This window comes from Corylus avellana, chromosome 10, assembly GCF_965113065.1.
Source record: "Corylus avellana chromosome 10, dhCorAvel1.hap1.2, whole genome shotgun sequence".
NCBI classification, from domain to species: Eukaryota; Viridiplantae; Streptophyta; class Magnoliopsida; order Fagales; family Betulaceae; genus Corylus; species Corylus avellana.
The window spans coordinates 886925-909267 of NC_142499.1; the positions used below are offsets into that span (position 1 = coordinate 886925).

At 36.4% G+C, this 22343-nt stretch overlaps 3 protein-coding genes across 5 annotated transcripts; 1 reads left to right on the forward strand and 2 right to left on the reverse strand.

The window, feature by feature from the left end:
* Positions 1-1177: 1177 nt before the first annotated feature.
* LOC132192309 (homeobox-leucine zipper protein ATHB-22) lies at positions 1178-4426 on the reverse strand. Of its 2 annotated transcripts, XM_059607604.2 has the most exons (3): positions 4096-4426; positions 3267-3613; positions 1178-1658 (listed from the first exon to the last, which is right to left on the reverse strand). In XM_059607604.2, exons 1-3 carry the CDS (start codon positions 4184-4186, stop codon positions 1401-1403), a joined length of 696 nt encoding a protein of 231 aa, XP_059463587.2. In that variant the 5' UTR covers positions 4187-4426; the 3' UTR covers positions 1178-1400. The 2 variants fall into 2 exon arrangements, with proteins under 2 accessions (XP_059463587.2, XP_088367337.1); XM_088511211.1 differs by lacking the exon at positions 4096-4426 and having other exon boundaries at positions 3267-4021.
* A 7912-nt stretch (positions 4427-12338) lies between these two features.
* On the reverse strand, positions 12339-16402 carry PP2-A15 (phloem protein 2-A15). Of its 2 annotated transcripts, XM_059571800.2 has the most exons (4): positions 15729-16402; positions 15508-15626; positions 13921-14010; positions 12339-13075 (listed from the first exon to the last, which is right to left on the reverse strand). In XM_059571800.2, exons 1-4 carry the CDS (start codon positions 16038-16040, stop codon positions 12613-12615), a joined length of 984 nt encoding a protein of 327 aa, XP_059427783.2. In that variant the 5' UTR covers positions 16041-16402; the 3' UTR covers positions 12339-12612. The 2 variants fall into 2 exon arrangements, with proteins under 2 accessions (XP_059427783.2, XP_059427784.2); XM_059571801.2 differs by lacking the exon at positions 13921-14010.
* A 3813-nt stretch (positions 16403-20215) lies between these two features.
* LOC132191870 (sequence-specific DNA binding transcription factor) lies at positions 20216-22280 on the forward strand. The gene is made up of 2 exons (XM_059606986.2): positions 20216-20548; positions 20643-22280. Exon 2 carries the CDS (start codon positions 20679-20681, stop codon positions 22077-22079), a length of 1401 nt encoding a protein of 466 aa, XP_059462969.1. The 5' UTR covers positions 20216-20548; positions 20643-20678; the 3' UTR covers positions 22080-22280.
* Positions 22281-22343: the final 63 nt, after the last annotated feature.

The window sequence follows — 22343 nt, forward strand, 5'->3', positions numbered from 1 at the left end:
CACAGGAGAATATCTTTACTTTGCGGTTCTGTTTTATAGCATTTTAATGGAAAATATGTTGTTATATGGTCAATATATTGTCACCTTATTTAAAATTTGTAAATGATGTGGTATTACGTGTACAATTAGACTTAACACAACAGAACTTGAACTGTAAAATGAATCTTTTCCAATTTATGAGAGAATTCTGTTCTTTCCGACACGACATTAATCATCTAGTTTAAACGTTACGTAGTCAAATGAAGGCATTGCAAATGTGTCATTAGGTTTTGCCTATTTCAAGGGCTCTGCTTTGTTTGACAAAGCTTTTTTTTTTTTTTTAGATGCTATAGTTGAAAAAAATTTATTTTGTAGTGATTTTTTTATTTAAATAATAATAAAAAATGAATGATGTGATATAAGAACTAAAAAAAATTGGAATATTTTGATGTTAATTCTTTTGGAAAATGGTGATAGACAACAACAAAGAAAAAGGGAAGCCTTTGTTTGGCAAAGCTGCATGCTTTGCTAAAGAGCTTTGCCAAACCTCGTTTCAGCTTGATGCCCGCGGTGTCATTCAAGAGGGTACTGGGGTCGGTGGGGTGGGGTTCAGGTGAAATTTTTTTGACAAAATACTTGATGTTTCACTTGAACTTCAAATTCTTTACCCGCTTCATGGGCCGGGGTTTAGGTGTACGGGCCAATAGAGAGGGGGCCCTACCTGAGCTCAAACTCTCCTGTTTGAAGCGGGCCCTTGTTCGGCTGTGCTCCTGCTCAGACAAGGGAAGTCCCCTTGATGACGTTTTCTAAATTAATTTTTATGATAATAACTTAAAAAAAAAAAAAAAAAAAAAATGGTGTTTCACTTAAAGTATACTACATCAATCTTTATAAAATGGGCGCTAAGTCAGTTACTTAGTGTAAAATAAGTGTGATAAATAGGTGTAAAAATATTCATAAAAAAACCCGAAGCTAGGCCAGAACTCTAACCTCTCAGACGGTGTAGCACCGTTAGCTTTCAGGAATGGAGATATGGTGCAATGAATTGTCTCTATTGCATGGTAGCAGTTGTCTAGAAAGTTCAAGCGTGTATTCGAGATATTCTCTTTATTGCACAAAAATAAAGTTGGGAGGTTAATCCAAGTGTTTACTTCTTTCATTCATCACATCACGCACCAAAAAGCAAAAATAATAGAAAAACCAAGGAACTAATGATCATCAGCATTATAACAGCAACAACAACTACAATAATTAGAACGTACATCATATCATATGCGAGTAATCAAGAAAATTTCAGGATCAGACGACAGTGTCTTTTCACTCAGACAGCAAACTACTTCCTCTCTCACCCTACTAACCTAGACAGACAAACTCTGTTAAAGATCAGATTATGAACAACCAAACAGCACAGTTTTATGGTTTTATGGGGGATAAGAAGGCAGAGCACCGCCCCAGTAAGGTGGCGGTACAGGGTTGTACTCCTCGACGATATTGAATAGATAGTTGCACTCTGCATTGGGTTGGTTGGTCGTCGTCGTTCCACATTGCTTTTGAGAGGCGCCATTAATGGCGACTGACGTGCTCTCCACTGTATCTTCCCCAGAGATTTCTGTGTACCCTGTGGAGACTTGCTTCCTCGCCACTTGCTCTGTTCTTAGCATGGCTTTCAATTTCATAACCTGCACCAACAGACCGACTTAATTGCTGTGTTGGATGATTTAACAAAAAAAAAAAACATTTAAATCAAAAATCTGCTTTGATTTTCCTTTTCCCAACATTTGCTGTTGTTCGTACATATTTGATTAATGTCTTGTTTATGAAGCGGAAGGAGGCGGCTTGGGGCTGGCAAAGCAAGCTAAAAGGCATGGGACACTGACAAATCTTTGAAAAGCGGGACACAGACAAGGATATGGTAATGACTAATGAGTGTATATACATATATAATTTTTTTTTTCAGAAAATATTTCAAAATATATATCTTACTGCACTTTTTCTAATTAACAAAAACGACATGAAAAAACTTTTTTTCTTAATTTTTTATTTTTATTTTTTTGGACATGTCCACACAACTCTTTAGTTAAAAGTCTTATATTCGCTATAAATTATTAAATTGAAGTAATTTTAGATGGTTTATTTATATCCTACTTGTGTTCTACTAAAAATGATATGACTATTAAAATTAATAATCAATCAAACGCCTAATAGTGATTTTAATAGTCACATCATTCTTAGAAGGACACAAATAAGCCACATAAAATTACTTATTAAATTGACTAAATTGAAAACCAGTATGTAAACCCAATCTCTACTTTGTTCTTAGAAAAAAAAACAAAAATACCCTAAACTTGATAAAATCTTACAAGTATCTTGTTTTAAAAATTAAAGTCCAATATATATATATATATATATATATATATATATATATTTATGTACAAGGTTTCCCTTTAAACTACATTAAAAAAAAAAAAAAAAAAAAAAAAAAACTAATTTATTAATTGGGAAGAAAACTTTAACTAGTATTCAAATGATTTGCTAATTTAGTCACGGTTTCCCTCTCATTTAATGATTTAACAAAGATATTGTTTATTTAAAAACAAAAAAAAACAAAAAAAAACATAATCTGACACTATAATTAATTTTTTTTTTTTTTTTTATAGATTCAGGGCGCACACAAACATGTCTGACATATGTCGAAGATGCATTTAACGTTTAGCTTACACGCGTCCGTTTTTATTGTGCATTGGGAGCCCCCCACTCCCGTCCGAAGGAGTGTCTGTAAGTACTTACTTCAGGCAAGCAACAGTGAAATACCAGGAATGGGATCACCAAGTTTTGTTTTCATTTAGTTGGATATACAGCAAAAGATGCAAGCAAGTTGGTGAAATGTCTCCCATGGACCAGCTGGATCAGATCCTGTCTCCTCTATTCATTTTCAGACTCTGTTTCTTTTCTTTTTCTTTTTTTCTTTTTTTTTTTCTTTTTTTGTTTCAAAAGTTTTTTAATACGATATGAAGCTCAAATATTATTGTTCTTAATTATTATATATATATATATATATAAAGATGTTAACCCTATGCTCTATCCAAGGTGCCTAAGTGACAATCAACAAGTGGGTAAGAAAAAAAACGGGTGGAATAATGGTGAAAACAGATTCTCAAGCTACGTACAAATTAATAAGATAATAGAAAGTTAGACAGAGAGAAGAAAGAAAAGAAAAGAGTTGATTATTTTATGCAGATTGCATGTGAATGTGTATGACTAATTTGATGGAAATTAGACGCGCGCACCTCATCTTGAAGCTTATGCTTCTCCCTAGAGATGACATCATAGTCATGCTTGAGCTCATCGTATAGGTGCTCAAGCTGCTTAGCCTTCCACCTGGCGCGCCTGTTTTGGAACCAAACAGCGATTTGGCGAGGCTGCAGCGCGAGCTCCTTGGAAAGCTTCATCTTCCTGTCAGGGTCCAGTTTTTTCTCCTCCTGGAAGCTCCTTTCCAGTGAATCTAGCTGATCGCTCGTCAGCCGCTTCTTCTTATCCTGTAGGCAGCTCCCATAGTTGCTGTTCTTCTCCATTCCCGCCATCATCCCCTGCCCTCCAGACTCCACTACCATTGCCGGGTGCTTCACCTCCATTCCTGAAATTACCAAACCAAAGCTCAAAATAATGCTTTTCTTACATGCCCTTTTTTTACTAGCTTGTTTCCTTCCCGTTAAATCACCCAACTTGAAGTGCAACATATGAAATATTTAATTCAAATATGAGATGCATATCTTTGGATTCGAACTTAAAACTTGTGCTCTGGTACTGAAGCAGATGATATAAGTTCAAACCCTGATTCTATAACATTAAGTTTTTTAACACTTCATAACCCTAAAAGCATTTTCAAGTGTACAAGAAATTAACTATATAAATTGAAGAAGAAGAAGAAGAAAAGGAGGAGGAGGAGGAGGAGGAGCAGCAGATAATTAAGATCAATTAAGAGGCTAGCTAGCATATGCATGTAAAGTACACTTGCTTTAGTCTTTCAAGCAAAAAAAGAAGAAAAAAAAAAAAAAAAAAAAAGAGAAGACCGTGATTGAGAAAACAGTGAAGAGTGAGAGGGAGTGATGAGTTTACCTGGAAATGGGTCGTAGTTATAGTTGTAGAGGAAGCTTAAAGAAGATTCTGGTCGAGAAACAAAGGGTCTTAAGTTCCCATTCCAGTCCATTTTGGCCTCCACTTTCTGTCTCTTTGCCTCAGACGAACCCAAAAATTTGTCAATGTTATATGGACTGAGTGGGTTGGACCACAAAGAAAAACGATAGTAGGCGACGGATGGAATTAGGGAGGCGTGAAGGGAGTGCTGTAATGTAATTAGGTTCTATTCTTCTCTTTTACGGTGCCAACAAAAAAGTGAAGGCGTTTCTTCCTACTTCTCTTTTTGGGTGCTGCAAATATTTGTGTTTATTTTTTTTTTATAGAGATGAGATTTATAGTACTCGAAAAGAAGTCAGGAGGAGGCGTGAGAAAGGGAAGGCATATGTCAGTTGTATAGGAGCAGGACTATTGGGACCAGATGTAGACCTTTGATCCCACCCTTCCATTTTCATCACTATCCAACCGACAACTCTCTCTCTCTCTCTCTCTCTTTCTCTCTCAATATAAATATAAACATAAATGACAGAAATTTCTTTCGGTAGGGAAGAAATATCATTTAATTTATTTAAAATAATTGAATCATAACTTTCTTATTAAATGCTAAAATATAACTTATTTTAAACGCTTAAATGAGATAAATTACTAAAATTTATTAATTTAAGAATCTTAAATTTAAAAAAAATTGTAAGAGATCTCAATTCGTCTAAGTTAGCAAACTGTTATTAATGACCTTAATAATTTAATGTGCATTTTAAATATTTATAAATATTTTGCACTATATATATATAGAGAGAGAGAGAGGGGGTAGGGGTAGGCGTAGGTGTGGCAAAATTAATGACCTTAATAATTTAATGTGCATTTTAAATATTTATAAATATTTTGCACTATATATATATATATATATATATATCCCCCTCTCTCTCTCTATATATATATATATATATATATAGATAGAGAGAGGGGGGGGGGGGTAGGGGTAGGTGTGGCGAAGATGCAACGTAGGAAGAGACGTGGGGATTTATAAGAGGGTGGCATAGAATCACTACGGACCTGCTCTCTCTTCCGCACCAATAAAAGACAAATAAAGAAAAAGAAAAGAGGAACTTGCATGGGGCTCATCCTACACCTTCATAAAAACTTGGCAGTGTGGCAGAGAAGAAAGCTGACTCTCTCTCTCACACACACACTCCTGTCTCTATATTTTTTTGTAGGGTTGAATTGCAATTGAATGAGAGGGGGGAGGTGGGGCGGAGTCTAGCTAGGTGAGTGAGTACGTACGTACAGTACAGAGAGATTAGAGGGTATCTTTCCACAAGAAAACGTGAATGGTTTAACGGTAAGAGAAGACAATATGGCACCCGAAATGGTGAAAGAGATGGATGAGAAGTCAGAGGGTCTCCCAGCTCTTTGATATGAAATGTTCTTCTACCGATTTCTGAATTCATGATAACTACTACACCTCATTGTTAATGGCGAGACCACCGTGGGATCTGAGACAAACCCCAAGCTCTAAAAATGTTCAGAAAGCATTGATTGAGTTGTGACGCAGGAACAGTACCGCTGCATGTTGCTGCTTTTTTGGGTGGTTTTCTGCATCCAATTACATCCTTTACAAACATGCATGAACTTCTAACTTTTTCTTATAATTGTCTTCCCAACAAGCTAATCGGTTTATTAATTCATGAATGTTTAAGGTTTAAATGGCATGGCCTTTAATTTTGCAAATTATTTTGTTTTACCCTTTTGCCACAGTAGTAATGAAGTCATTGTGACCCAAAGACTTGACAGAGCTTGAAAATCATTGAGTAGCATATTGATGACCGTTGAGCACTGGTCACCAACCAATCGGCCCGAATATAACCATGATCAGGCATCACGCACACCAAATCCCATCTCTTAAGACATCAACATTGGTCGATCTTCACCATCTCAATACAAAATTATGGTCAGCAATGGTCAAGGACCTAGGGAACAACACATGTAATTGGAGAGCATCCAAAAAAAATGCTGCCACGTGGCTGTTGGCCGTGACAAACCGACTATAAAAGACGGATCCTTTTTACCTGCTGTTATTAAAATAACAGTATGTATGTTGTAGTTTAATCAATGGTCAAGATTGAATCTTAAAGTTGACTTACTTTTATAAATTTTTAATATGAGAGAGAAAATGAAAAGAGATTTTGAGAAATTCAATTTTTACCGTTGATTAAACTACAACATACATGATAATAGCATGTAAGCCGGATCCATAAAAGACGATCAAAAGTAAATAAAAATGAGACTTTAGACTCCTTCTCTCTCTTAGAGCATCCGTATTAAGCTCTTCAAATAAAAGTTAAATTTGAAGAGAAAAATTCACTTTTTGTAAATTTGAAGAGCTATTTTTAAAATGAACCAAATATCAAACTCACTATATATTCCTCTACTTTAGTTAAATATTATTATTATTATTTTTTAATTATTTTTTTGTTCTTAGTAGATGATCATAAGGGAGAAGGAAAATGAATATATATAAGATTAAAAAACTAAATAACTTTCATTTTTTAGCACTTGGTATTTGGAGAGTCTTATTGATTAAAGTTAAATTTAAAATAAAGTAGAGAGTTTGTTCAATAACTATTTTTATGAGTTTTTTCAAATTTTTTAAGAAAAGTCAAATATAAAGAACTCAATATGAATGCTCTTGCTCTCCGATATTATTATCTTATGCCGGCTGGTACATCCGAGAAGCTCTTATATATATATATATATATATATAGATATATATACACGCTAATATTTCTTTCTTTTTCTTTGCATATACTTGAAGCCGCTGCCACGGCTAAAGGTCAACTGATGTAACAATGACAAATGCAGATAGCCTCCAATCAGTCCCCGTCATGCAGTTAATTGACCTTCAGTACTTGGGATTAACGCTCTTTAAGCCTAAAGATGACGAGTATTAGAATATTCGATCTTTTCAAGTTTTTCCATGCATTCCTGCATCTTGAATTATTTCCTCGAATCCAGGCACATATGAAACTGTTTATCTCTGCAACGTCGTCCTCGGGATTATTATGATGAATGGTCCATGATCCTGCATGTACAATCAGTACTATATATTGACACTTCAGATCAACAGGATACACTCATTTTATTTTTATTACAAAAATCCTTTGGGTCTAAGATTTTCTAAACTTAGTTAGGTATTCTATCCAATAAATTTCCTCAAATCCTAGCCATTATTGCTTTTAAATTAAATGGTTAGGATTTTGTCATGTTAGTATTTATTATTATTATTATTATTATTATTTTTAAATTTAAAAAAATATATATAATACCTACTGAAGTCATGATAAATATTGAGTTGATGATATATAGAGTTTGAAAGCAATGATTGATGATGATATATAATTAAATACTTAGCCTAAGAATATTTCTAAAGTATCCTAATTAATCCGAAGTGATAGAAAATAAATTTACTTTTTTTTTATTTTTTTATTTTTTTATTTTTTTTATGTCACCACAAAAATCCAAAAGCCTACAATGCCTAAAAGGTTTTCCCTTTCTAAAATTTTCTTGAGTCTTTTTGTTGTGGAAAAGTAAAATTGTCCTTGAAGCTTAACTGACTAGTGTAAGACTTTGGCTCCCGACACGGCAAGAGTAGAGTCCAAGAAAGGTATATGCATGCATTCTTGAATCAGGACAAGTTTCTGAATTGGACCACCTATCCGTTTGAACTATCACATACAACTTTGGACCATCTAATATTATATTATACAACCCTTTCAATTCGTCAATTAATCCTTCCATGCTTTCAAAACCTGATTCAATTGACCAGTTTGCTAGTTCTGGAAACTTGATAGGTGAGGTGACATTCCAAAGTTCGTTTGGACTGAATTGGATCTTGAGCTATAAACGTGAGAGAGCTCTTATAAGGTCATAGTCTATCTAAGCAAGTGGTACTGATCGAAACATATTCGGTCATGTACGTGGGCCTCTTAGGAGCTCTTCACATTTGTTGTCCGAATTTGTATTTATCGTTTGGTAAAACTTTTTAGATTTTGCTTTTTAGTTATGGTATGGTATAAATGTTAATGTATAGTTTGTAAGTATTTTTAGTTGTTTGTTGAGAAAGCAAAAAGTTGCCCTAAAAGGTGTTTGCCATACGAGCTCAATTTTTACTTTTAATGTATGGGTTTTTTAAGTTGAATTTGCAGCTGGCTTTGAAAACCTCACACAGAGTAGCATTATTGTAGTTGTTGATAATAGACCTAGGGAGATTATTCTCTTATCCACATCGTTAATATGACACATGTCCAACATACATGTAAACACGTGTCAATTTATTCCTCCGACCCAGTTGAGGAAAACTGTGTAGTTAGATATTTTTCATTTTGCAGCAGCAATCAAACCAAATCTGTTGCAAGCCATGAATGTGTGAAAACCAAGCTTCAAAATAACCTGAAGTAACTAGCTTCATACATGCTCATTGACGTACAATGTGATTTCCATTGTGACTAACAAGACCTACATAGTTTCAAACTCCATATTGCACCATTTGGGTCAGAACAACTGTTGCAGAAGCTTCACTTGACCAGAAAAACACTAGGTATTTCAGTGAAAGAGGTACCTAAAAAGCTCCACTAGCCTAAGAACATAAGCTCTCTAGGATAATCTAGGTTTGGCCAACATTAACTCTTGACCAGCTAAAGACGACCAAGTATATATTAGGTTGTTGACAACCGCTGCTGCCTATGAGGAAAAACTTTGGGTTAGACAGAAAGATTTGGAATATAGGTGGTCCAGGGGGTAAACTATATATTCAATTTTTGAACCATAAAAATGAACACATTTTCCGCAGAAGTAAATGAAAATCGAATCTATGATGCGTCCCCCCCGACAGGACAGCCTAAGAGAATTAGATAATGGGAAGTGGCTGCAAAAGAAGGCAAACACTGTACTCAGGCGGCGCCGATTCTAGACCTGTGTGGCTGTGTCTAGTTATCTGTCTACGTAAATACACATGAATGATGAAGCAGTATTTAATATGAAGTAGTGGATTATAAAAGTTCTACCAGAGATCTGCAGTTCGTATATATATGTATTATATATTGAGAAAAATATATATTATAAGACTAGAGACTAGACTTAAAAGGGAGTTGAATAGGTGTATGCTAATAATATGTATGTGGAATTAAAAAATCAACCAACCACAAACAAACAATGACCAACATATGATCAAGTAATAAAGAAACTGACACATAAATTTTTATGGATACCTTTTAATCGAAGAATTCTGGAGCAGCCTATCTAGAAAATTAATTAACTAAAATAATAATTAAGTTGTACAAGTAATTACATTTACATAACCTTTGTAACAGGCTTCCTCTTGTACCAAGACAAGCGACTTACAATAGAGAATTATCGCTTACGCTCTAGATCTCAAAAGCTCACTTGATTCTTACACAGAATCTCTAAAGAATTCGTTCATAGCAATTCCCTATATATAGACTACAAGAGACCCTAGTGTAAGATAATGAAATACAAACTAAATCAGGATAACTGCAAAACTTAATCCGCGTCCATACGAGGTCCTTACTTGTCCAAACGCAACTAGATTAATCACAACTAAACCAAAATTCTTGTGGCAGCCCGTCCGTACGGATTGCGGACTAGCCACTTGATGGGTTTCAAAAATATATCTCGTTCGGACATATGTGTTACGAACGAGATTTTCAACAAGCTTCTCGACGGGTATTAAAAATCAGCTCGTTTAAACAATTTTTGGACAAGGTTGCGGATGAATATCTCAATGGGTCTTCTATGAACACCTTATCAAAACGGATTGTAGACAAAAATATTTTGTCACTAAATTGGTAAATTCAAAAACTTTTATTTACATATATCACAATATCTCTACATTATTATCGTATAATGCAATAAAGAAGTTGGTCCAAGTATGGCTTGCTTTCCATTGCAAAAAATTAACGGTGAGGATTGGAAGATTGGAAGACAATTCCAATTTTTTATTTTTTTATTTTTTTCCTAGAAACAATCTTCCTTATTAATTTTTGCACAGAAAGAAGTCAAAGTCATCATCCCTTACTTTTTGACCTATTTCCTGCTTTTCCATCTGTTTTTTTTTTCCTTGAAAGCCTAGTAAGACAAATGAATGAAGGGACTAAGTAATAAACTCGATCAGCTTTTATTGGAGTTTTAAGGAAAAAAATGGTTCCTAAATCCTCTGAAAAAGAGGTAGTTTGTTGAACAATGTTCCACAGTACGGCACAATTGGTCACAGGTGCTAGGGTGACACACGTCAAATTCTCCCGCCCTTTTCTTCTAGTGGAAGTATTCGGGATGCAGGTAAATCGTGAATTGTGCAAAGATGTATAGCACAATTTTTTATTTTATTTTTATTACATCATCATATTAAAAGAAAAGAGGAACACAGATTTAAAGAGGGATGGACTCCTTAATAATAAATTCTAAAAATAATAATTAAAAAAAAAAAAAGCAAAAATGAGTATAAAAAATCCCAAAAGAACGAGAGTACAATTAAGTTCTCTTTCAAAAAAATTGTTCGACCTGTACAGCTATAATAAATAGTCTTATGTGAGAAGTAATCGATCTAGGTTACACTTATTTGGATTGTTTGTACGGTGGACTCAAATTGTCTAAACACTTATACGAGCAATAATATTTGAATAATCTTTCACATAAGCTATCAATTACAGTGCAATGCAGCCTCCTTACACATGATTGTGGTCATTCCGCTAAATCCAATCATTAATCACAGTATTTTGTTGGTCCACATAAACCCGGTTTCTTACTAACTACCCACAGAAAATAAGACACTAATTCCACCAGGAATGCAACCAACATAGCAAAGTTGCTAATATTGATTCCAAGTGGTCCTGCAGTGGATCGTAGCTTTTGAACTCTCTGTACAACTGGCCACACAGCTGTTCAAAGGATGCAACTAAGTTTTGTACAAGTTGGTATCATCAATTCACACTTCATCAGTAGTTGCCCGTACCAGACCAACCAAAGTGAAGAACCGGCAATAAAACCCTCAACAAGTTCACTTCTCACTGCTGCAACACATTTAATTACATACAGATTTTATTGTTTCAAATCCTTCAACAATCTCAAATATCAAATCCTAAGTGAACTGAACATGAACATGAGAAAGTTCAACATACCGTGGAAACACAACAACATCAATTTCCACATGTTCCTGATCGAAAACATGAAATATGAGGTGAAGAAAGGAGAGATGAAGATTAGAGGAAAAGGAAAAGGGTAATTTTCGAGGTAGGCATTATTGTGGCTCACAATAACTTGCAACCTTAAAAACCCTAAGGCCCGTATGTTTCGACACAAAATATTTTCTCTATTTTTGAATGTTTGGTGCGGCATAAATCCGAACAAGTCTTAAGATACCAAAACAACTACGCCAGAAAGTAAACCTCACAAGGATCATCTCACAATTTCATGTTGAAAAGTACCTTGAATTTTGAGTTTTAGAAAAGGTAAAAGTTAGAGAATTGATTTGGTGTAAACAACATCAGAGAAAAGTTGTAAAAGTACTAGTTCGGCAAGTGTTTTATAAAAAATAAAAATTGAGAGATATTTCTACAAAATAAAAATATATATTAACAAAAATTTAAAAAAGTGTTGAACTACAATGGCGGTGTCGCCACCTAGGTGGTGTTTTGGCGGCCTTGGCAGTGGCCACCAAATCTAACTAGTGGCAATTGCAAAGTCACCAAAATTGGCCGATGAAGAACCAGTTGGTCAACTCAAAACACATTTTTACCTTAAAGTCCCATCAAAACACATTTTCAAACTCCCCTCCCCCCGCAAGACTAAAAACCAGTTGGTCAACCCTTCTACCTTCTGTTCCTTGACTATAATGGCGCGTCAAGTTGGTTTATCCGACCCAACAACCCAAAACCACTGGCTCTCCTTTAACAGAACTGAACCAAGCATAGGAGCTAAACCTGCCCAATATGGAATGCTTTGGATCAATTCACAGGTTGGGCAAGTTGCACCCGCATTTGATACCATTTTCCATGTGAAATCAGTACAAGAGACATCATCATTCACCACCCAAAAGATAATGCCTAAGCAATATTCATGAGAAGCATAAATATTCATTGCCATTGCAGATATTCATTAAATATGCAAACAATGAAGATATGTAGCTCAGTTGCATCAAAACTTAGTTACAACGCTAATAGAAAGCGCCTGGCACAATCAAAGGAAAGAAGCCATCGCATGTTTTCATAATCTTGTAGGCAAAGGTAATACATACAGACAGACAAAACTGGAATACACAAATTTGAATTACATAACCACAGAGGACAAAATACCTACGGCAAAAACCTACAAAGATGACTTCCTTCAAAATAAAAAATGCCTTCAGAAGTATAAGCTGTATAATAAATCACATCTAAAGTCCTCTGGGACGACTGACATCACTAAACAATTTCACTGTTAAGTCTATGGTTACTTCAAAACCCCTCTTCTTTTATGCTTTTTTAAATCACTGGGGATAATAAATAGAGAATCTACACAAAGCCCACCTTTAGAATGTGTGCAATCTATCTGTTTCATGGAAAATCTGACTTCAGTCACAGGTTCCGAGTCACTAACAACAAATTCACCTACCTTGTAATCTATCCAGCATCCACGCTTATGATTGCCATTGGCATCATCATGTTCAGTGTCATCTAAACAGAACTCACATGATGCCTGCTGACCATCCGAAGTAGAAAATTCAAATCGTACTGGCTTTATATCCCAACCATGGGTGTGCTCAAAGGTACACACACGTCGTCCCAGCCTTTTGGAAAACCTTCCAAGATGAAGTCTGAATGACAGAGTATAAGTATCAGCAGGAAAGGGGAACTTTACCAGCCCATCTACTTCAAACCACCATATTTGCTGCAAATAGGCCACAATATTGAACCTGCAAACAAAGAGGTGCACCTTCAAAGTGTAAGAGCATAAGACTATGCAAAAGTACGCAGAAACAATAAAACTAAAAGTAATTAGACGAGTGGCAATTGAAAATCTAGGAAGAGTCCCAGCTCTTGCAGCAAGCCCAATCACAGTTTAGTGGGGGATGAAGAAAATAAAGGAATTTAATCATTTAGTAAACATTCTCCACCGACATATTTCCACTATCTAAGGAGGCAACCCTAAAAACAGAAATCCACAATGAGCAATTAAAAAGAAAAACATAAATCTGTAGAGGAAATGACAAATGAACATTGGAGTCATGAAGTGACACTTCCATGGTCAGGACCTTACAACTGAAATTAACTGCAACAAGAAGTATCTAGGAAAACCACTATAGCGGAGTCAAATGATGCAAAACACTCCATAGCATATATAACAAACGAACAAGGGCTGGCTGTCATGAGCATCAACTTCATGTCAGAGGCAGCATAATAATTAAATGATGTTAAAGAGAGAAAATATGAAAGTTCTCTTCAAATTCCGAAAAGCCATCTGCAACTATCACCATGATATTATGTCAAAGTTCATAACAGACAACAGCAGCATGAGAAATTCTAGACCCCAATGAGTACCAAAATAAAAGTTAGCAATTCAGATTGCAAAAGAGGGTCATAATGATCATTAATAAGTGCTCAGGTCCTGGTATCTGACTTAAGTCAACATTCCAGAATGCAGAACACAGTTGTTCTAAACTCTGAATTTCATTTGAAAATATAGTTCTCTCGTTCAGTTACTTAGAACATTAATACTTAACATGATAGAAGAGTTAGGGACAAGAAAAAAAGGACCTACCATGCTTTTACTATTCCAGAAGGGCAAGTACAAAGAATGTTGCACAAAGCAGGCAAGCCCATAAGACACCAACCTGTGAACCCTCCAAGGCTAATGAAATGAAATATTCATGTTTTCTGATCTCGAAGCTCACCATCAAAAACTTATAAACAAGGAAAAATCAACAGAAAAGATTGCAGAACAAAGAACAGTTCTCGATCACAATAAATCACTCCCCATAAGAAATAAGGCTTTTCCAAATCAATATTCAAAAAATAAAAGCAAATCTTTCTTCAAATATAGTTAATTCATGAAGTCACAATAAGAGCCCCAATGAGTACATATTCCACATAAGCACCAGCATCTTTCACCACTATTCCAAGAGCTTAAAGCTTCAGTTGGAAATCTTCCAGTCATATCAAGTTGCTCATTAAGAGAGCATATGGTCAGCCCAGAGAGAGAGAGAGAGCATATGGCCAGATCTTGAGTAGGCCATAATCAGGCTTTGTTCAAAGTCTTATATCAGCAAAAATAAATAGGTAACTAAGAATTGTTAGGAATGCAGGGTTTCACGCGGACTAAATCAAACAATATAAGCGAAGGCACAACAATAAATCAATAGTTTTAAGTTTCTTGTCTCTCATCGACACCAAAAAAGATATGAGAGACAATCAGTATCCTTTCATCTCCCCTTCTTTCCCTAAGTATATGCTCTGTCCATTATTCTCCCTTCTCTCCAAAATTCCCAAACATAGACCACAAGTAATATACTGTAATAGAAACAGATCAAACAACCTAGTTGGTAAGAGATCAAAGAAAGAGTAAAGAGTAGCATGGTCTCCAAAAAAAAAAAAAAAAAAAACCAGTAACCTTTTGGTCTATCTGGAAGCATGAGAATTTATCCTCCAATTTCTACCAATCAAAAGAGATTTTCTGAAAATTAAAGGAAATACTAGGTCCAAAGTGGGACAGAAACTAGACAAATTTCATTAAAGCCTTTCACTTCTAGTAGGTTTAGAACCATTCAGAAGTAGCAAATAATGTACAGCTTTTAACATCCACTTAAGGGAATGTTAGGAAATCATCGCATTAACAGAACTTATTCCTTGAAAACTTAATGACAAATTACTAACATCACAGAGCTTGCAAAGCAATTCCTGTTAACTACACCCTTGAAATATTCAATCCCAACCCTCTTACCAAAATTATCCAAGTTGCACACATCACGTCATGAATAGAGTCTAATTATATATTCTTCCAAAGCTTTGATTGATAGATTGGCATTCAAAAGGCTTAGATAGAGCACTCGGACATAACCCAACAACACCATATGTGCAAATAAAAGGGCTAAGAAAAATTTGGCTTCCATAGGGACAGTTGCTAAGTACCACGTATCTAACACCAAACAAACAAAATGTCACACGAAGTTGGCAGCTTTAACTTCACGAGCATGTCAATATCAAGCGGATTCAAGCCTAATTCAATGCATGTTGACCAACTTCAAAGAAGATACATTTTCAAACCATATGTATCAAAACCTAAAATAATTGCAAAACCCATTTCCAAAACCACCACATAAAAATGTGACACTGAGTGAAAATATCTAACCTAGATTCTTCGGTAGTAATCCAATTCCAGTATCTCCGGTCATCAATTCCGGTTATAGCCATGCCTCTCGCCGATATTGCCAAGCAAACCCTTCCCGTCACCCTATCCAACCACGCTTCCTGCACATCAAACCCCCAAATTCCACAACAAACGTAAAAATCCCCAAATTCTATCCCTCCAAATCCCTAAATTGACAAAAACCACTACGATTTTGTGCAAACCTTATTGCCTTGATCGAAGGGCACGGGGCGAGAAAGGAGCGCGAAGATGTCCTTCTTGGACAGGTTCTGGTGCCGCTCCGCCGGCAACAGATCGAGCAGATCTTGGTAGTTCGGCGGCAGCTTCGACTCCCAGACCGAGTCTGACGACGCCGCGCCCCGAAACGCGCGGTTCAGCCTCGCCAAATTGCAAATTTCCGGCGGTGTCAGGTACATGAACACGCACGCCACGCAGCTCTCCGGTATGTCACCCAGACCCGGACCCATACCCGACCCGTTCGCCCCGTCCCCCAGACCCGACACCGCCGCGCCCATCTCCCAACCCACTCTCTTCGCAATACTCAGTCGTTCAAGTCATGGCATCCCAGTCAGGCCCGATGAAAGAGAGAGAGAGAGAGAGAGAGAGAGAGAGAGAGAGAGTTGACTGTACGTGTTTGTGTTTGGTTACTGAGAACGTAAGGAGTAAGACGCTCAGGCGCTGTGTGCTGATTTCCCTTCGTATTTACCGGGAAAGTTTTCCTCTTCGGTCAGAGAGTGTGACTTTTGCGACTTGCGTTTGCGTGTGCTGGTGAGTAGTTGGGGACCTGGAAGAAGTTCCGGTGAAGGTGGGGACAAAGATCAAGTGGCATTGGAGCACCACGTGTATCACGCGGCACCATTCATGCTTGCTCCACAAAAGTCCACCGAATAAAATGGTGGTTGTTCAGCTCTTCTTGCCTCTTATTGGACTATTACTCTTTTTGTGGTACACCCTACCCCACCACAACGCAACCTTCAATTCAACCTCACTTCTAATGTCCATTACACACCGCTATAAGTCTTCTTAGAATCATTCCAAATGTAATATAACTTTTAAAATCACCTCGATATCAAAAGTCAATAAATCATATCTCAAAATACACATTTTACTCAATTTTGATATTGTGAGAAGCTTCAAGTCAATGATGAATCTAACAATATCTCTCTCTTTATTGCTTTATCAAACTGTAATGAACAAAAATTGAGCGACATAAACATTTGTGGGAGGTGTAAAGAAACAGCATGATTTGGGTCCAAAGTGGGGGAGGTTAGATAATATGCATGTGGAGAAAGCTGAATCCCTTTGAGAGAATTGCTTCAACTCTAAAGCATTCCATCTGGTGGTCCAAAAGAATTAAGTCTGAATTAAGTGGATGACACTCAATCCTTACAAAGTATTGTTATAATATAAATTAGAATGTTTAAGATTTAAACATAAATAGTATCATATCAATAATCATGAGTTTGAATATTGCATCTGTCATTCACTTTTTTTTTTTCTTAATTAAATATTTCAAGTGTTGGGTTTCACTAATTAACTCTTCCACATTATAGCTTAAGTTTTTTGAATAAATTATAATTTAAGAAGTTTCACTACTACTTTGACGTACAGTTTTACTTCCAAAATTTAAGACGTGACACTCAAATCCCACAAATTATTTCAGTTGTGATACTTTGTACCTTCAGTTAAGTTTTGAAATCTAGTCGGACGGAAATTGCATCAAGTATGTTGCATGTGACATTTTAGCCTCGAAATCATCCTGGACTAAAATATATTTTTACTAAACTTTGTGGAATGCTAAAGCAACTTAATTTATACCCTTAATAAAAATTAAAAAATAACAACAACGAATTTGCCGGCGGTTGATCCACCACTATGACAAATAAAAAAAAAAATGTTTTTCAACTTATCGATTAAATCTATGTTGTAGAATAAGTCTGTCGGAGTATAAAAATATTTCTTCATTCTTATCCATTTAGATGCTTCTTTGGAATATTCTGTCGGAGCCATCTATTATCTATAATGAATGTTATTTTGATATCCAGCATCCCATTTTCAATGGCTCTAATTCATCTATGATTGATTTGAATTTGATGATTATGTTATTGGTATATACCATAGCATTCTTCATTGATGCCATACTTTCAGAAGATTGATGTGGCGGTGCCTTTTCTCTTTGCTGTGTTATTGCAGCTGTTCTTAGTGACCATAATGGTTTTATTCTGGCTGCCTACACCAAAATATTGCCTCCAGCAAAGCTGCATCGATCTTTAATTATTCTGTCAATTTACAAATGCCACATTTTCATAGACCGGCTGCATGTCTCCATTATCACCGATATTTACGAGCATCTATCTACTTTTCTTTAAAGGGTAGATTGTTTTGAAGATTTTAAGATGTGCCAACTTTTGAACATTTCTATAATTATATGTTTGGAACGGAAAATATTAAGAACGGAAAATATCCCTTTATAATTCTTGCGCACTTTATCGGCTTTAAATAGGCAAAAAAGGGAACAAAACAAAAAACCATGACACTACAAGGGTCTCGTTTTTGTTGTTATTAGGTTTTGTTACGAGGTTGGACTATGGCACCAGGCCATGTGCATGTCTAATTTCCTGAAAACACTTGGAAGTGGTGATGAAAGGGACTCGAAAACAATGAAAGAAAGGTAAATATGACTGCTGCTGCCACTTCATAAACAAGAATAATTGAAGGGTCTAGTTTATGCCAATTCTTTCTTTCTTTCTTTTCTTTTCTTTTCTTTTCTTTTCTTTTTTTGGGGGGGGGGTTTGTTTAGTGGTGCAAGGAAATAAGAGCACGATTCATGGGCTTTCATGTAGAAACTTCATGGAATAAGATGCTCCATTTAGGTGGGGATGGAGCTTCCTGTCCATCAACGTCGATCTCCAAGTTGATTGTACTAGGCCCGTGGGCTTTTTTGAGACAATCCATTGCTGCTCTTTGTCGGGCGGAACTAGAGATTTGTGTTTGGGGGCAAAATTAAAAAAATAATAATAATTTGGGGGTCAAAAATTAAATTTTATAGAAATTTTATAATTTTTTTTTTTTTGTTGGGACCACCTTTCCAAAGCCCAAAGGCCAAGAAAGTCCCTCTAAAACCCCCTTGCACTTGCAAGTCTTTTTCTTTTATGGGTTTTTTTCAATTAAGTAGGGTCCAAAAGAACAAGCAAGAGAATTCAGGCAGAAAATGAGAGAAAGAGAAGTCCAGAACCGGCACCGCTCTCTCATTTCAAGGGATCCCTGCCCATCAATTCTTAGGCTTTGGACCCAAACTAGTCTAATCAGTTGGGTTATGTTAACAAAAGGTTAATTGTTGCATATTGTGAGTGGAGAGGTAGGAAAGAAGATGCTTGTTGGTTGCTTGCAGGCGCAGCTTCAATCTTTTTCCTCTTTGAAATGGGTCCCAGAAGATGAACCGGATTTTCTGGTCCATCCATCCTGGGTTAGGTGAAAATCCAGGAAATTAACCTCACAAAGCTCCTTCGGTGGTGATTATTATTAAATCATAATACCAAGGAAACCAAACCTTGTGCTGCACTGCAGTCAACTCCTTTTCCACCAAAATACCTAGACATATTATCTTGACTTTCTTTCGTCGTTGAGAATGTGAGACCACTGATTTCCCATCATGATTGGACCTTCACATTCACATTTTCCATTGCAGTAGTTTCCCTTCAATTCAGAGAATCAGATATATGTATTTTTTTTTGTTCTTTTAGGATGACATTGAAAAGATATGATGGCTCTGTTTGTTAATCATTTTTAAAGGAATTTATTTTTTTATTTAAAAAAGTTGTATGACAAGATATACAAATAAAAGTAATTTTGAATGTTTTATATTTTGAGTTATTTGTTAATATTTTTGCTTTGAAAAAAATAAAATAAAATAAAAAAGGAAAAAGTTTTAACAAATAAAGTTTTTTATTTATTTTTTTATTTTTTTATTTTTTATGGTATTCTTGGACAGATCTATCCATAAACTCCAATTTTTCTTTTTTCATCTTAATTGTATAAACAATTTTTAATATGTATTTGATCAACATATAAGCTAATGTACTAATTAATAAGTTTCTTTTCAAAATAAACTAAATAGTATTTCAAGAACCCACTATTTTAAAAGAACAGCCTATAACATGACAAGATATAAGAGAGATAATAAGTGGTTTGTACGGTTTTAAATTAACTATCATATTTTAGGTCGTTTATTTTAAATATACATCCAAATTAAAAAGCTATTGTTCCTCGTATTGAATCTTAGGGTCTATTTAGTATTTGATGGGGGCTTAAAAGTGTTTTTAATACTTAAAAAATATATTTAAAGAAAAAAAAGTACTCGTTTGATAAAAAAAAATTAAAAGCATTTTTAAGAATTTAAAAAACTTAAAAATAGTCAAAACGCACTTTTGATAAGAACTAAAAAATGAAGCTTTTGCTCAAAAACTCTTTTTGACTTAAAAGTTCAATTTTGATGGTATATCACTTGCATCTCTAGCCACCAATATATTTGCTTGTATTAAAATAAAATGTATTGACTCGTAAAGTAGTTGACTTTCTTTTGGTTAAACGGGGTGACGCCATGTAACAAAAAAATCTCAGAGGGGCCTTTTTTGGGTTTTGGAAATAGTACATTGGTTTTGGTATTGGAAATCCTGTGGGTTTCCCAATACAAAGCAAAGCAGGAAGAAGCAAAACCATGGGCAGTTTTCTGTCAGCCCAAACAAAACCTACCAATCCAAAACCGGCTGCTCCGCTCTTTGTATATATGTCTGTCTTTTTCTATCCCATCACTCAATCTAATGTATCTCCACCTTTTCCCTCTTTCTCTCTATCTATCTCTTTCTCTGTTGTGGCATCTGTATCTGCAAAAGGTTCAAGAAGCCTATTTTATCGTTCTGGGCAGCTTTAGATGTGACAATTGGATTCCAATCTTTCGGATTTTAGCGCTTTGGGCAGTTTAATTTTCTGGGTTTTCTTCAAATTAATCCATTCAATTTTTGGGGTATGATTTTACTTCTACTTCCCTGAATGTTTTCCTCAACCAGTAGGTGGTGACAATTTTCTCACCCGGGTGTTTGTGTTTTTGTCTTGGAAAGAGAACAGCCTTTGATAAGTACCAGTCTTGGTTTCTGATGGAACCAAATGGTTTAGGTGGTGGAATGTTTCCGAACATTGGTTCTGGGATGCTAGGACTAGAACTTCCTCTGCAGCAGCAGCAGCAACAACAACAAAAAAGCCCCACAAACGCTCAAAATCCTCACCACCTCCTCCACCCCAACCACCTGCCGGTAAGGGTTTCCTATCCACAGCATGACCACGCTGATCACCACCCATCACAAACCCAGCAATCCGCGAAATACCCATTTGCCTCAAAACCCAAGCAATCTGTGACGGCGCACAGTGATGAAGACGAGCCTGGCTTTGCTGCCGACGACAACAACTCAGGGGATGCCAAGAGAAAAATGTCGCCTTGGCAGAGAATGAAGTGGACAGACACCATGGTGAGGCTGCTAATAATGGCGGTGTATTACATCGGCGACGAAGCTGGGTCCGAAGGGACCGATCTGACGGGGAAGAAGAAGTCTGCGGGGTTGTTGCAGAAGAAAGGGAAGTGGAAATCTGTTTCTCGGGCAATGATGGAGAAGGGGTTTTATGTGTCTCCGCAGCAGTGCGAGGACAAGTTCAATGACTTGAACAAGAGGTATAAGAGAGTGAACGATATTCTCGGGAAAGGCACGGCTTGCAAGGTCGTGGAAAACCAGAGCTTGTTGGAGACGATGGAGTTGTCACCTAAGATGAAAGAAGAGGTTCGGAAGTTGCTGAATTCGAAGCACTTGTTTTTCAGGGAAATGTGCGCTTACCACAATAGTTGTAGTCATGGGGCTGCTGGTGGAGGAGCAGGTACGTCGCCAGAGCCATCTCATACGCAGCAGCAGCAGGCTCAACAGCAACAGTGCTTTCATTCGTCGGATAATGCGGTTATGGTGACCGAGGGGTCGAAAATTGGTGAAGAGGAAGAAGAGGGTTATGAGGATGATGATGATGATTCTGATGAGGAAGAGGATGAGGACGGAGTGGAAAGCGGCGGGCATGGACACGAGGACGAGGACGATAACGACGAGAGGTGTTCGAGGAAAAGAGCAAGAAAGGGAATGTTTTGTATTTCGTCGCAGTTGATGCGGCAACTGAGCGGCGAGGTGATGAGCGTGCTGCAAGACGTGGGGAAGAGCCCGTGGGAGAAAAAGCAGTGGATGAGAGCCCGGATGATACAGCTGGAGGAGCAGCAAGTGAGCTACCAAGGGCAAGCGTTTGAGCTGGAGAAGCAGCGGCTCAAGTGGGTGAAGTTTAGCAGCAAGAAGGAGAGGGAGATGGAGAGAGCTAAGCTTGAGAACGAGCGGAGAAGGCTTGAGAATGAGAGAATGGTTTTGCTTGTACGCCAGAAAGAGATGGAGTTGTTTGATCTTCAGCAACCACAGCAACACCTACAGCATTCTTCTAACAAGCGGTGTGAACCATCCTCTGTTACCGGTTGAATGGTAGTATAGGTTAGATTACAAGACAGGTTAGGTAGACCGAAAAGGGAAAAAAAAAACAAAGGTTGTTTTGTCCTGTTCAGTTTGGATTTTTCAAATTTTGTTGTGAATTTGGGTACTTCTGTATTTATTCCGGTTCTTGTTCTTTCATTTCAATTACATCTTATTTCTCTCAAGCTGGAGTTAAAATTAATTAAAGGTGGTGGGTTTTATATATATATATATATATATATATATATATATATATATATATAACACAATAGA

Excerpts from the sequence above, each read along its gene's own strand:
- LOC132191870 (XM_059606986.2), top strand. The coding sequence starts at position 20,679 with ATGGAACCAAATGGTTTAGGTGGTGGAATGTTTCCGAACATTGGTTCT.
- LOC132192309 (XM_088511211.1), bottom strand. The coding sequence starts at position 3,716 with ATGTTGCACTTCAAGTTGGGTGATTTAACGGGAAGGAAACAAGCTAGT. Across the intron at positions 1,659-3,266 it reads AGCATAAGCTTCAAGATGAG|GTTATGAAATTGAAAGCCAT; the intron begins GTGCGCGCGTCT and ends CTGTTGGTGCAG.
- PP2-A15 (XM_059571800.2), bottom strand. The coding sequence starts at position 16,040 with ATGGGCGCGGCGGTGTCGGGTCTGGGGGACGGGGCGAACGGGTCGGGT. Across the intron at positions 15,627-15,728 it reads CCTTCGATCAAGGCAATAAG|GAAGCGTGGTTGGATAGGGT; the intron begins GTTTGCACAAAA and ends TTTGATGTGCAG. Across the intron at positions 13,076-13,920 it reads TCTGGAATAGTAAAAGCATG|GTTCAATATTGTGGCCTATT; the intron begins GTAGGTCCTTTT and ends CTTTGTTTGCAG.